This window comes from Bacillus rossius (genome assembly GCF_032445375.1).
Source record: "Bacillus rossius redtenbacheri isolate Brsri chromosome 4 unlocalized genomic scaffold, Brsri_v3 Brsri_v3_scf4_2, whole genome shotgun sequence".
Classification (NCBI taxonomy): domain Eukaryota; kingdom Metazoa; phylum Arthropoda; class Insecta; order Phasmatodea; family Bacillidae; genus Bacillus; species Bacillus rossius.
In genome coordinates this window covers 47,097,646-47,112,578 of record NW_026962011.1, presented here as the reverse complement: position 1 = coordinate 47,112,578, position 14,933 = coordinate 47,097,646, and the positions used below count along the sequence as shown (strand labels likewise).

General features: G+C 38.8%; 1 protein-coding gene across 2 annotated transcripts; it reads left to right on the top strand.

The window, feature by feature from the left end:
• The first annotated feature begins 237 nt into the window (after positions 1-237).
• On the top strand, positions 238-14,328 carry LOC134542147 (probable ATP-dependent RNA helicase DDX20). Of its 2 annotated transcripts, none has more exons than XM_063386161.1 (6): positions 238-506; positions 4,473-4,672; positions 6,298-6,471; positions 6,948-7,149; positions 9,067-9,348; positions 11,149-14,328. In XM_063386161.1, exons 1-6 carry the CDS (start codon positions 478-480, stop codon positions 13,421-13,423), a joined length of 3,162 nt encoding a protein of 1,053 aa, XP_063242231.1. In that variant the 5' UTR covers positions 238-477; the 3' UTR covers positions 13,424-14,328. The 2 variants fall into 2 exon arrangements, with proteins under 2 accessions (XP_063242231.1, XP_063242233.1); XM_063386163.1 differs by having other exon boundaries at positions 310-506; positions 9,067-9,344; positions 11,149-13,643.
• The last annotated feature ends 605 nt before the right edge of the window (positions 14,329-14,933 follow it).

The window sequence follows — 14,933 nt, the reverse complement described above, 5'->3', positions numbered from 1 at the left end:
ATGCAACATTATTGTAAATTCGAAATAAAATGTATTGTTTTTTGAAATTGTTCTAAAATTTAAATAAATATTTATAAAAATATAATGTTATAATGAATTATAAAATGTTATTAAAGAAAGCTAGTTTTGATATCAACTTATCTTTGGCATTTCTGATATATTTCAATCATTGCGTTTCTCAAAATATAATATTACCATTTGCAATTATTCCTTAGAATATCGATAGTGGCATTAGTGGCCATTATTAACGGAATTATTTATTTTTAATATTCTTTTCAACTGTTGGTAAATTTTTTAGTTAATTGTGTTGCTATGTTGGTGTTTCTGTTAGTCCGATTTTGTTGTTTGTTTATTTGGAGCGAAACTTTGGTAAAATGAGAAAGTAATGTTAAAGCTAAATTTATTTAACATATATTTTTCAAAATTAACGTTGTTTGGGTTAAGTGGTTAAAAGCTTTTTATTCATCTTGAAAGAAAATGGCTGATTCTTTTCCAGAATATTTACGGTAGGTGTGTTCTTCGTTTATTGATAATTTTGTATAAAGTTCACTGGTATTTTTCAAAAAAAATTAAAATAAAATTTAGAGCATGTAATTTTTGGTTATGTCTCCTATTTGGTGATACTGTAAAAGCATTTTGTCGAGTAGTTAACGGGTAGTTAGGAGTTTTTAATAGTTGAATGTCATGTTAGCTACCTTTTAAATACTGTTTAATCCTGTGAGCGATAATACTCTGATATCGAGGCTTTTTTTAGAACGGAAAGAAAAAATTCCGGAAACATGGTTTTCACACACTACTTACGTCACTCAATTTACCCTGAAGGGATGGTGTCATAATTCTTACTGGTTTGTGAAAAACAACAGTTTAAAGCTTATATTGTATACGTGTTTTCACACTGCCGCTGCCATTCATTGTTCAGCCATGATCGTGTATCTCTTTGTTTAGCAAAACTGTGGCAACTATGGAGAATTAAAAATATGCTAATTTTTCCGTTTCGTATATTGAAGATCATCCCAGGATCCCGAAGGATTGATCCTGATGACATGATCCTTATTGCTTGATCCTGTGGTACATGATGCCTGCTTGCTGTTTACATTCAATACGCCGAAAGATCCTGTACTTAAAAAAAATTGTCATAAAATGATTAATCATGATCGTAAGTAAAAATAAAGGATGATTGTGTTTTCAACGTACAATCATAATTTTTTACTTATTTCACAATTTCTTTCATGTGCAGGATCTTTCGACATAGGTACTAAACTAAAACAGCAAGCATCATGTACCACAGGATCAAGCCAATACGATCATGCCATCAAGATCACGTCTTCAGGATCCAGGGATAAACTGGGATACATGAAACACCAGCCATATCAATCATAGAATATACAATGGCTGTAATCAAAGAATTCTTTGGAAAGACTGCAAAATTCAATGTTGTTGGCTACTTCAGTGCACAGCACGTATTAATCACAGAAAATGAATGACATTAACAATCCTATTCAAATTTTTTGCTTTCCATTATACTTGTCTGTTACAACGTTACTCAAAATAATGTGTACTTTAAATTCAATGTAACAAAACAAACATTTCGTAAAACAATTACTCATGCCAATAAAACAACAAACATGATATATAAGCATTAAAAATTCCTTACAATATTACCTTACAATCATTATTTAAACAAATTGCATTATTGCAACAGAACCTACATTAACTAAAGTTATTCAAAAATAATTTAACAAAAAAACCACAAGGGTAACAATGAATGTTGTCGATAGCGTGATACATAGGTACTACTGTAATGTAAGCTGTAATCTGTATTTTTTTCATAAACCAGTAGGAATTAAGAAACCTTCCTTTCATGGTTAATTCAGGCACATCTCTAGTATATGGAAAACATGTAATCCTATTTATCGCGGGTAAACAATGAATTGCGGCAGCAGTGTAAAAGTGCAGGTATTATAATGTTAGATATAAAATTTTAATTTTTTCACATACTAGTTTGAATTATGAAACCATTCCTTCGGAGTAAATGCAGGGACGTGTGTAGTGTGTGAATACCATGTTTTCCTATTTTTTTCTTTCTGTTCTAAAATGTGATATCTGAGTACTACCCCTGTGAAAAGTTGGTTTGGTAAGGTAAGCTAATCTAACTTAGTGTATAAATATGTTAGGTTTTCATCATTTTATGTTGGTTACCAACTGTTAAAATATTTTTTAATGTAGCTAACCTAACCAGTCATTGGCACTTAAAAAATCTGTTTTTGACCCTCATTTTTTGACGTGACAACATCTAATAAATCGATGAACGCCGGCTGCACGCACGAAAAATTGTCCCGTTACGGTGTGTCCCGTTACGCTCATGCGCCGCATCTATCTCTCTTCCACTCGATTGGAACAACCATCGATTTGACTTTTTCGAGGCACATTAAACTTGAAACACTCCCTACTTTTCCTATCATCGTCCTATCCTTAACAGAATAACACAGATTGGAAGAAGTTAAATGGCAAACATGTATAAAAGTTATAGTTAAAATAATCTCTTCGTTAAAGTAATAAACATATTTGAATTAATGAGTGCAAATAAAAGTAAATTTATCATTTAAATTGTATATTTCATTTTACTCCTTTGTATCCATACAAAATAGTGATAATTCAATAAAAAATGATTCAATTTTATTCTTAAAAGTATGCAATCATTTCATCAATGTTTTGTTATGATGTCACGTTAAACTATCGTCTGTAAACCGACTTTACAGACAACCAATTTTTTTTTTCCCCCTCATTGTGCTCAATTAGGATGGAAAACAGTCTTGGCCCCGGCTATAACGTAGGTACTGACATTAAACATTAAACATCCCTGTCGTTTAGAATGAAGTCTCAGCTACGCTGTATTTCTAACGATCTCTTGAGAACCGCAGGATTATGTTGTAGCTACTATCAAGTAAACAGTAGGGTGGCACAACAGTCAGGCCAATCTCTCAGGTAAACAGTCTCAGGTGCACTTTTAATGAACAGGACAAATTTACGTCACTGTATCAAGCACAGGCGATCAGGCCAAGTGCTCGTGGAAAGCAGCTATGCTAATGAAAAAATAAAGTACATCGGGGCAACTGCTGTGTATCTTCACAGGCCAACTATTGTAACGTATAAAATTTAATTTCTCAGAAGCCAGTATGAATTTTGATACTTTTTCAGGGAAAATAGTGGAATGTCTGTTGTGACACATGTACTGTATAAACAAGGATCTCCTTAGTTTTTTGTGCCAAGCCGAATGTTGCGCCCTGGTGTTGTTTATTTTTTATTATTTTTTTAATCTCTGCAGCAGCCTTCTCGAGAATTGACGCACTTTGACTGTTAAGGTGAGCTACTGATAAAATATTATGCCACGTCACCCAGTTGTAACACATGTACCTATGTTATAAACAAAGGTCTCTTTAAACATTTGTACCAAGCAGAATGTTGCACCCTGGTCTCGAGAATTGATACGCACACATGGATTTTTAAGTTTATGTGCAGGAGCATGACCAAGAATACTTTTTGTTTTTTTAATAAATCAGTTTTTAAAATGTCATTTATGCTGTTGTTACTCAATGTGTTTTCTTTCTTAATATATTGAGTACCATAATTATGGTACAGTTTTGGAATGAAATCTGAGATTAGACTCTAACTTATCCTCAGTCATTGACTGAAGTGCTCTATTTAAGATAATTTTTTAGTTTTGAGGCCTCATCTATAGATTTATCAACATTCCGGAAATTTTGTTTTGAAGCAGTTCATGTTTTTTTTTTAACTTTTCACTAAAACCATTTTTTATTTTATGAATTAATTTTTACTCTATTTTAACAGCGTATATACACCACTCTGCTTCCCGGTGTGTGAGCATAGCAAGTGCGGAGGGAACCTCCTTCTACTTGCTGTATTCTATCATTGGTATCCTGCTATTGATTAGTTTATCTTAAAATAACATGAATGTCAATGGAATTCAACGTACGTATGGAGAAAGTTATTTAATCTGGCTCATTTGTGTTCATGAAAATTTCCAGGTTATAAAACTTCAATATAGTTCTAATGAAATACTAAGAAAAAAATATATAGATACAATACCTACTATTGTATAATCAAAAAAAAGTTGTCTTAAGCTGATGTAGAGAAAGAATAAAAAAATTGAGTATTGGTCATCTTCAAAAAATTATGTAGAAAATAAACCCATTAAATTTGAAAATGTAACCAGTTAGAAAACAGGAAAGACTGTACTGAAATGAAAAACAAAAAACTTTGAGTAAGTTAAAAATGCCATTAGCACTTTAATGCGGCCTAGCGGCCAAGGTAAACAACCGGTATTGACTCGAAATCTGAGCAGAGCCGGATCAGTGCCGGACTACAGAATGTGTGCCAAACCATAGAATGCCTAACGAAAGACCTTTGGCTGTCTCGTCATCATGGCGGTTCTGTGCGTTACGCGCTTCTAGGTCCAAGGAGACGGTCAGCCATCTGACGGCACACGACGTGGAGTCCAAGCCACGCACGGAAGACGTGCACATCACCGAAGACGTGGAGTTCTCTGCCATGATGTTGTCGGAGAACGTCCTGGCTGGCCTTCTCAAAAGTGGATTCAGGAGACCGTCCCCCATCCAGCTGAAGGCAATACCTCTGGGCCGCTGCGGTTTCGGTAACTGATCTTTTCTGAACGTATTCTAGTCCACATTTTTAGGTTCTAGATCATAAGCAGTACGGTACTCAGCAGGGGCGTAGCCAGGATTTCTTTTCGGGGGGTGTTTACTTACACTCTGCCCCCGTACTAGGGAGAGGGGTGGGGGGGGGAGGGCCCTCCCCCGGAAAATATTGATTTTAATGTGCAAATTGGTGCTATTCAAGCACTTTCGTAATTAAATATTGGATTTAAATAACATAAATTTGGGCCCCGACTTTATGATATTTTTTAACGAGACACTGTTGAAAACTCATTGCTGAATATTAAGGGTTATCGGCTCAAGGGTTCTTTCTTAGTTTCATCTAAGTGCATTTGCAACAGCTACACAAGTATAAATTTTGTCATAAGTTCATATAAATATATTTTTAATATTTCGGGGGGTGTTTGGACACCCAAAACACCTCCCCTGCCTACGCCCCTGGTACTCAGTGTCATTTTTTGAGTAAGAATAAATGCCACAAATTTATTTCTCTTCATATTTTTTTTTTCCCAACCTTTTATAGTAATATTTGAAAATGCTGCTACAACTTGTAACAGGGTGTTCATATTCTGGAAAGTCAGGGAGGTTGAAATTGGTCAGGAAATATACTTGAAATCCTGGAAAAGTCATGGAAATTCCCCATTGTGAGTATTTTGAAGAGAAAAAAATTTCTCTTGTCTGCCATATAGACTGAAAGCTTTTTATGGTGTTGTAGTGCATAGTCTTACACACTATAAGATGGTTTGTTCAGGGTTATGTTTGATCTAGGCCAGCTATATATGGATAATGGAACCTGGATTTTTTTTTTTTTCTTAAAATTGCGAAAAAGGTAAAATTATTTTCAAAAATTGGTGAGGGAAATTTTTTAATTTAGATTAGGTATATAAAGTCAGAGAAATTTGTAATTTGGGTCAAGGAAAGTAAGGGAAATTATATTAGATATTATGTATGGACATTCTGTATAAGCTAATTTTTATTCTTTTTTTTTTTGTTTTATTTTAATAACTACATAATTAATTCCACCATTTCCATTGTGAAACAGCTACATTATTCTGCTCTTTTACTCTTGCATCGTCCACTCATCCCATAGAAATAATTTATATACCTATTTATTTAATATTTTATTTAATTATGTATTTATATTTAATATGGGTTTTGAGTGTCAGTGACCTATACTGGCTGACAGTAAATAAATTCTCTAAAATAATTTTTTTAGTAAATGTCATGTATCTTTTGTATGAACTATTATGAACTTAAAAAGATAGTACTTTACATTTGTGCATATTTACAAAATTGTGTCAACTCCTTCATTAGGAGATGTTTACTATCAAAATTGAATAATTTATAAAGTAGAGAAAATTTTAGGTTAATGTATAAGATACGCCATTTGGTTTATTTTGAGAACAGTAAGATTAAATTTCTGGCAAAAATATGTGGGGTTTTTAATTTTTAAGTACATTTAAGACGGTAAATTTGCGCTACGTAACATTTATTCTCGCTGCAAATGTCAGTCATGCCTCGCGAGGCAACAGAAGGTTCGACCTGCTCGGGAGGTGGCTTCGAGCCAGGCAGTTGAAGACCGCTTGTTGTGTTGTGCTCGCAGACCTTGTGATGCAGGCCAAGGCAGGCACGGGGAAGACGTGCGTGTTCACCATCCTGGCCCTGGAGATGGTGCTCTACGACGTGAGCAGCCTGCAGGCCATAATCCTCGCCCCGACGCGAGAGATAGCCGTGCAGATAACCCAGGTCATCTCCGACATTGGGAGAGCGATGCCAGGTATTTGTTGCGAAAATCATTATATTCTTGCAAGAATAAAAAAAAAATTTTGTTAGATTATTATCGACTTAACTTACTTAAATTTACTTGATTCCAGTAAAATGTTACCACAGTGAAACCCGGTTATAATGTTCCCGCATATAATGTTTTCCCGCTTATAATTCCATTTGTTTTTTTAAGTACCGACAATTTCCCCAATTAGAGATATGTATTTATTATTATATATATTACCCCTTCCTCCCAAAAATGTAGAGTCTAGGTATTTTTTAATATAAGCCTATTCATTTTTAAAAAAGTTTTTTCAAAGTATCATTGGATCTTATTTGAGAAATTTTCAAAACCCATTCTTTTATGCGAATGAAAAGAAGGGATATTGAATAAACATGCAACGTTAGATTCGCTTGCTAGCATGGCTGCGTCCCCCCTGCTACGTGGATCCGCCCTTGTGGTCAGACCGGCTGTGATGGGCTGTGCAGGCTTGCGGGTGGAGACGTTCATAGGCGGGCTGTCGTTCAACGAGGACCTGAAGAAGCTGCAGGGCTGCCACATCGCGGTGGGCGCCCCCGGCAGGGTGAAGCACCTCATCGAGAGTGGCAACATGGATGTGAGCTGCGTGCGGCTGTTCGTGCTGGACGAGGCAGACAAGCTCATGGAGAAGTCCTTCCTCCAGGACGTCAAGTAAGTCCCGACTCCCGGAACGTGACGCGTCGTGAAAAAAAACATTGCTGCGTGTCGTCGCGCAGGGCCCTAGAAGTCTTTGTCTGGAAGGTCTCGGATCGTACTTGCCTTGACTGTGTTTGCGGGATTAATTTTCATTTGTCGGTACGTGTCCTAGGGCTAACACAAACTCCTCACATTGATGCACAGAATATACTCATCTGAAACTGTGCTTTCTGAATCTGATCCATCAGAGCCAACCATTACCAAGAGCACAAAAATGGCCAGTTGCACCATTCAAAATCAGGCGTGATCTCAAACCATTAGCTGATTTGATCATCGTTCGACTGCATTTTCGGTTGCACCCATCGGGTTGTGAGCGCTGGGTGAAGATCATTGTGAACTTTGATGTGACCGGGGCAGTTTATAGCAATGATCTGGGATCGATACTGCGTCAGCAGATATGGCCGGCATTTTCACGGACTTTATGCATGTAAATTTAATCAGACATAAATATTGGATTATTATTAAAAAAAAAATTGCAGATCATATATAACACACCTTTTTCTTATTCCAGTGGTAAAACCTCCTTTCACACGAAGTACCCATATTTTTAATGTATGAAATGTTTGATATTTTAGTTTAATGTTAATATGTTTCCATGTTAAATAAAAGCTTCCCCCCCCCTACCCAAGTCAAGACCTACTCATATCTCCTACTTGTGTTATGTATTAACTTTTAAATACCAACATGTGTTTTCAGTCATTATTAAAATTCAAAAGATAAAGCAGTGACTATGTGCTGCTATCTTATGTTAATTCGATCAACCATTTGTTTGCCAAGTCACAATCAATAGTAGCAACTCATGTCCTTCCAGTCCTATAGAAATGCACCTTACATTTCTTCGACATTGTTGCTACCTGTTGTAGATTGGAAATGTATTCACTATAGTTCACTCAAGCTAAGATATTGTAGTCCCAGTATTTCGCGCAACAATTAGAAGAATGATCCGTAGCCCATTATCATTCTTAGACTAAGATCATTGGATTGCGGATTGAAGAGCGGAATGGTGCAACTGGCCATATGTAATAAACCTTAATAATTTTGCTACTTGTTTTCTAACACCAGGTTTTAAATAGTTTACAAATCCTAAATGCTACTAAAGAGGAAGCGCTGATCAGTATGTTATTTTAACTGTTCCAAATATTGCCTTGCTTATTTGCTTTTGTGAGAGTTTTAACTCAAGCTGTGTATAAAATATGTAGCTACATTCATTGATGAATAATTTTCGTGCGTATATTTTTAGATCAGACATTTCACTGAAACTTGAATCAAATTTCTGTATTTCGAGAAAACTTTAGCAGTCGGTCAAAAAATAATTGTATGATATTGCTAGTTAGTTTGCAATATATTTACTTTTTACATTTCTTGCAAAGTTATACTGTAACTATCTTTTAAAATTAAATCATCTGTTGGTAGGCATGTCGAAAATTAATAATAATAATAATAATAATTGTGGACAAGTGTAATTATTTTACATTGAAAGTCCTTCAACCTGGCTTAACGTTTAAGGCCATGGTCTGGCCAGATTATTGAACGTCGATGTAGTTTTAATAGGAATTTAAAAAAAATTTATATTTAGTACAATGGTATTTAAAACACAAATTATGTAGCTGAATGTTACTGTTAATAGGTGTCTGTGATAACAGATCGCTCAACAGAATGTGCCGAACCATAGGATGCCGGATTGAACACGGTCATTGTAATTTTCTTATTCGAAGGCTCTCTGTGTTTCTGGTAGTTTCCAAATAATAATAAAATTAATAGCATGAAATGTTAACTTCCAAACAAGACATTCCAGCGCTGACACACACGAACTGGAGCTCTGTGGAGCGGCCAGAGTGACGAGAGCGCTGCTGTCTGTTTGCCCCGGCGCAGCTACATATTCGGCCGGCTGCCCGCCGGCAAGCAGGTGGTGGCGTCGAGCGCCACCTACCCCGACCAGCTCGATGAGGCAGTCAGCCTCTACATGCGCTCGCCCCTGCGCGTGAGCCCCAGCGCCAACCGCCCCGTGCTGCTGGGAGTGCGCCAGTTCGTCAAGCCGGTGCGCTTCCACCCCAACAGCCTGGCGCAGATGAGGATCAAGGTCGAGAAGCTGGTCGCCATCTTGTCCCTCGTGCCGTTCACCCAGTGCATCGTCTTCTTCAACTACCAGGGCAGGTGACTGACTCGGCAGGGCTTGCTGTCACGGTCTTGAACGGGTCGTTACCACAACGTCGGAATACCACAATGCCGAATACCATAACGCTGAATGTCAAAATTGACCACAACGCAGACAGCTAGAAAACTGCTGTGCACCACAACGCCAAAAAATGATTTTGCGGGGAAGGGGGGGCCACAGGAGCAAAATGAAAAACAACTGAATGAATTTGTGTGCTGACCTAACATAACCTTTATGGCAGTCCTGCAATGACATTTTTCGGCGTTAATTTATTTCGGCATTGTGGTACACAGCAGTGTTCTAACTGTCTGCGTTGTGGTCTATTTTGACATTCGGCGTTATGGTATTCCGGCCTTGTGGTGCGTCCCCGTCTTGAACATGAGGGTAGTCAGGATTGGGGGAAGAGGGCGACTCATGGAAGCTATAGAATATATTTTTCAATAGGCCTCTTTCGGGGGTCTGGAAGGGGATAGTGTTTAAAAAATATATGATCCTGGAAAATGCATTCTGACACTCCCTGAAACAACCTTAAGTGTTTTTTAAAATCTAAAGTTATTAATTACAAAGTGCCACGTTTGAAAGTTAAAGCCTTACAATACCACGGCTTATGATCGTATTCTTATATGAGTTTCAAGAGAAAATTTATCTCTAATATTTGCATATTTAGTGGCAATAAATATAACCATACATTAGTAATTTTAAGCTTGTTAATGATTTGCATTACTATTGAGAGAAAATAATGGGCTGTGGTTCCTTCTTGATTACACTCTTGGTTTTGAATATGTTTTGGCACACCTACTAATAGCAGAGGTGCTCACTTTGTTGTGTAACTAGGAGGGAGGGGAGACAGCCTTAGAAAATACAGAGAGTATGTTATTCACAATCTGTCTCCCTCCCCCACAATTTCCTCCATCCCAAGTATCCAGATCCACCGTTTTTTTTTTTTTGTCAACTGACTATAGAAATACCTAAAATTTAACTAGACAGTATTTGCCAAATTAAAAATTGGCCTCAAAAAAAAGCAAACCTCCTTAATAACTTATACTGTCTAAGTTATACAGTAAGAAGATTATTATTACTTTGCAAACTGTTTATACTACTTACTTCTAGTTGCATTAAGCTCAGAAAGGTATCTCATGCCTGACTCTAGTAGTGGGGGAGCCATTTAGGGCGTCACTGTCCCATGTGCCAATGCCTTTTTTAGCTCTTAATGCAAGGTAATAACTGGTTTGTAGTAATTCTGTTGAAGACTTCTTTCTGCAGGACTTGAAAGACACCGGACTCTCGTTTGAGTACCCGGGTTCAAGTCTCAGTCCATCTGAGCGGTTTTCCGAATTCAGGTCCAGGTAAATTCTGGGATGGATCGTTAATTTACCGATACCACTGATCATTTTTGTGTTTTATAGTCTCATATATCTTGTGACCTCATTCAACTAGATTTTTGTGGGAAAAGTAAAATTTTATTTTGTGGTACCAAAGAATTGACAGAAACCTGGATGTAAGTGTACTACTGGCTCGCTGCAGGAAAGGTTTTGATGGAGATTAAAAACTGACGAAAACTAGCTTCTACTGCGCAGCTTAGGTTCCCCTTCTTCCTTCTTTGCGACAGAGAGGGGAGTGACGGAAATTCTCTGTCGCAAAGAAGGGAGGGAGGGGGGAACCTAAGCTGCGCAGTAGAAGCTAGTTTTTCGTCAGTTTTTAATCTCCATCGAAACCTTTCCTGCAGCGAGCCAGTAGTACTGGATTGACGCGGACGTGGTGGGTCTCTGACTGGTGCGGTGCTTGCGTGCGCTGTGCAGGTCGGAAACGGTGTGCGCGCAGCTGAACAACCGCGGCTGGCCCGCCATCTGCATCACGGGCAGCCAGCCGCAGCAGGACCGCCTCGTGGCCATGAAGAAGATGCGGGACTTCCGCAGCAGGGTGCTCCTGTCCACGGACCTGGTCGCCCGCGGCATCGACCTCGAGAACGTGAACCTGGTTGTCAACTTCGACGTCGCCTGCAACAGCACCGCGTACCTGCACCGGGTGGGCCGCGCCGGGCGCTACGGGTCCCACGGCATCGCCGTCTCCCTGGTCGCCAGCGGCCTCGAGATGGCCGGCTTCCGGCGGGTGCTGGGCTTCGTGGGTGGCGAAGGGATGAGCGTGGCCAAGCTGCCGAGGGGCCCGGAGCTCGTGAACTTGTGGCAGTGCGATCTCGCCACTTTGGAGTCTGTGCGCGGCGTCGTCGGCGAAAACCTTCCGGACCTCAGTTTCAACCCCTCTGGTGGAAACAGTAACACGATTCCAGCAAAAAATGGTGAACCCGGTGATGTCTACGGACAGCGTGACGACCACTGTAATCAGATTGGTAGTAACTGCAGTGCCATGGGCGGGGATGCTCGCGATGAAAATCCTGAGAAAGAAATTTTAGAGAAAAACTATTGTGATGTTAATAATGTGAACCCTTGTGCTAGTGCAGTAATCAGTGAGAAGACAAAAAGTTTTCCTGAACTAATTAAAAAATCCAATTTTGAATATTGCAGTGATATAAATGGTAACTCATCTAATGAGCACATTGACGAAAGAAATAAAGTAGATGAGGGAATTCATAATAATGATACTTCTCTTGAATGTCGGAAAAAGGAAAGGGAAGTTAAACTTTGTGAAATCCCTGTATGCTCGGGGGTTGAAACCGTAAATGGAATCTCGAATGTGGGAGACATGTTACCAGAGGAAAAAGACATAGTGTGCCTGCCAATGATGACAGACAGAAATACAGTCAATGAAGCGGCAGTTAATGTGGATTGTTCTGTGGTTGATTGCAACGCAGTTCTAAATGGAGCTAATACTCAACTCAATGGTCAGGTTGAAGTGCATCATCCAGACAGAAATACAGTTAATGAAGCGGCCTCAGTTAATGTGGATTGTTCTGTGGTTGATTGCAACGCAGTTCTAAATGAAGCAAATACTCAACTCTTTAATGGTCAGGTTGAAGTGCATCATCCAGACAGAAATACAGTTAATGAAGCGGCAGTTAATGTGGATTGTTCTGTGGTTGATTGCAACGCAGTTCTAAATGGAGCAAATACTCAACTCGTTAATGGTCAGGTTGAAGTGCATCATCCTGCAACTGGAAGAAAGATTACAGAAGACAGTCTTGCTGGGAGTTTACCTGGTGACGAGTGGAGCATTTCGTCCAGCCTTGCGCCCTGTGATTGGACCGACGTAGCAAAGGCAGCTTGCGGGACTGTGCTGACCATGTTGGAGGGAACCGTATCAGACGTTCAGGTGTGCTGTGAGAACTACGAAGAGCTGCTGGAGTCGTGCAAAAAATTTGAGACTGCCACTGGTCCTGATGTGGGTGCGGTATTCACTCAGTATGCCGTCAGGAGGCATGAAGACAAGGCCAGTGGAATAAGTAGCATGGTGAGAGACCTTGCTGCTAGGAGAGATGGGAAGAGTACATTGTTGCCAGATGCTACTGCTGAAGGAAGTGACCGGTGCCATTCAGATGACGAAGGAAGACCAGGTCCTAGTAATAGTGGTAGGAACGGAACATATTTGCCAAAAACGGATGTTACAGCCAAGGCTGAAAACAAAAAAGTTTTGTCACCAAAAATTACTGTAAGCTGCAGTGAGGAATACATTTCGTCAGATGAAGATGGAAGTTTCTTAGATAAGGGTGAAGAATGGTCGGACTCTTCTTTTAACGATGTTGAAAATGTTTTTTCAGACGATGGTGAGTTTGAGCATGATTTTGACGAATCTGTTGGTGAACTTACAAAATTGATGTGTAGACTTTCAGAGTCAGACGCGGAGGAACAGAGGCCTAAGTGTGCCAAATGGAAGAAAAGAAATGGTGTTGGAGATAGAGGTTTGTATCTTTCATCACGAGGTGCTGGTAGAGCAGAAACCAGTAGTCGACACAATTCTGTTGGGGAGAGATGCGCTAGTGGTAGTAAGGAGGAATTAAAGACGGCTCATGCCAACAGCTGCTACTCACAGTATTTGGCATGGAGGCATCAGTTGTTGCAGACGCGGTACATTGTGCAGCACTGTGCGTATATGCGATATATGTATGGCGTTAGTGATTGAATTTCATCACACATCATAAATTAAAATTTTTGGAAGTATTGAAGCAAATTGCACTTGCTATCAAAATTTATCACAACAGCGTTAAGAGTGTAACTTTAAACAATCCAATACTGTGAATTTTGCTTTGTAGTACCCTGTGTTTGAAACATATGTAAATACTAGATTGCTAGAATTCTTTTTTTATTAATCCTTTGTAAAAATAAAGTTTCTAAATTTCTTACTTAGTTTTTCCATTATGTTTTACACTGATGTATTTTGTGCAAGGATTACGTATTTAATGTTATGAGACCCCAGGTGTGTGCATTTTTTTTCTTTGGTGGTGGGTGCATTGATTTTTGACAGTAAGATTATTGGAGACGTATAGTCTCAGCAAAAAGTTCAAGGAATTTGGGAAGGAAGTGGCCCAGCATTAGCTGGGAAACCATGGAGTACTGAAATCAAGATGACTGAGTCAGGATTAGAAACTGGGAGCTCTAAAATGTTAGTCAAGTGTCTTACCTCTGTCACTCCATGCCCCAGTAGTTCTGAGCAATTGATGATTGTCAGTATAAAAAAAAAAGTCTCTTGAGGCCCTAGGCTCTTTCCTGAAGGAAGGTGTATCTCGGCTTTAAATTACAGTTTTGCAGTGCTGAATGTTGAGTGGAAATAGACTTGAAGCCTGGGCTCATTTTATGAGTGTAACATCTTAGCTCTTGGTACACGGCATCTGGTAGGAGTAATTTCGTGACTGAAACGGAAGTCACATGAAACGGAAACGTGTGATCATGGTTTTGCCGTCTGTGGTAGATGGTGCGATCCAAAGTTCAGAAAGCCATAGGGAAACTTTATAGTATATTAACTGTTTTATGAATTTAAACAAATGGGCAGTATTTTAATAAAATTACTTGTCGAAAATCAGATCCAAAGCAGATGTTTTTTTCCGAGTCTTTTAGCCGTTTATCAGAGTCATTTCATTATGTGTATATGTAATTTAAAATTTTGGTCTGAAATCAAACGATTCAATAGTCGTAGCTGCTCCGACAACGAATTTTAGCAGAAACTACGTGTGGTTTGTGTCTAGAAATGTAGTTGAAAACACAAATTTTATGCTTTAACCACGCTAGCATTATTTTTAAAGAATCTGAGGTTAAATTTTGTGTCCAAGTTTCATATTATAACACGTAACATGAGAAAAAATGAATTTGCTAGTTACCGAGGTTTCACATCACTGACGAGTACTGGAAGACATGCTTCATGTTTTTTTTTATTATTACTTCCCCTTTGCCCCAGGAACATGCTCCAAGACGGCTCATATGAGGCCCCATTTCCATACAAGACCCTCGGCGACCATTGGGTCTGCCTGTATGGCAATCCAGTACCAGTGACTAGTCTACTGGTCTGTTTCCTCTTATTGTCTTATTATAAATTTCTTTAACATTTACATAGATACATACATTCACACCAGCATATTTAAACTTGCAACATCCTAACAGAAATTCAACGTCCTAAAAATAGAAAATAAATACTGTTG

Excerpts from the sequence above, each read along its gene's own strand:
- LOC134542147 (XM_063386161.1), top strand. The coding sequence starts at position 478 with ATGGCTGATTCTTTTCCAGAATATTTACG. Across the intron at positions 507-4,472 it reads TCTTTTCCAGAATATTTACG|GTCCAAGGAGACGGTCAGCC; the intron begins GTAGGTGTGTTC and ends ACGCGCTTCTAG. Across the intron at positions 4,673-6,297 it reads TCTGGGCCGCTGCGGTTTCG|ACCTTGTGATGCAGGCCAAG; the intron begins GTAACTGATCTT and ends TTGTGCTCGCAG.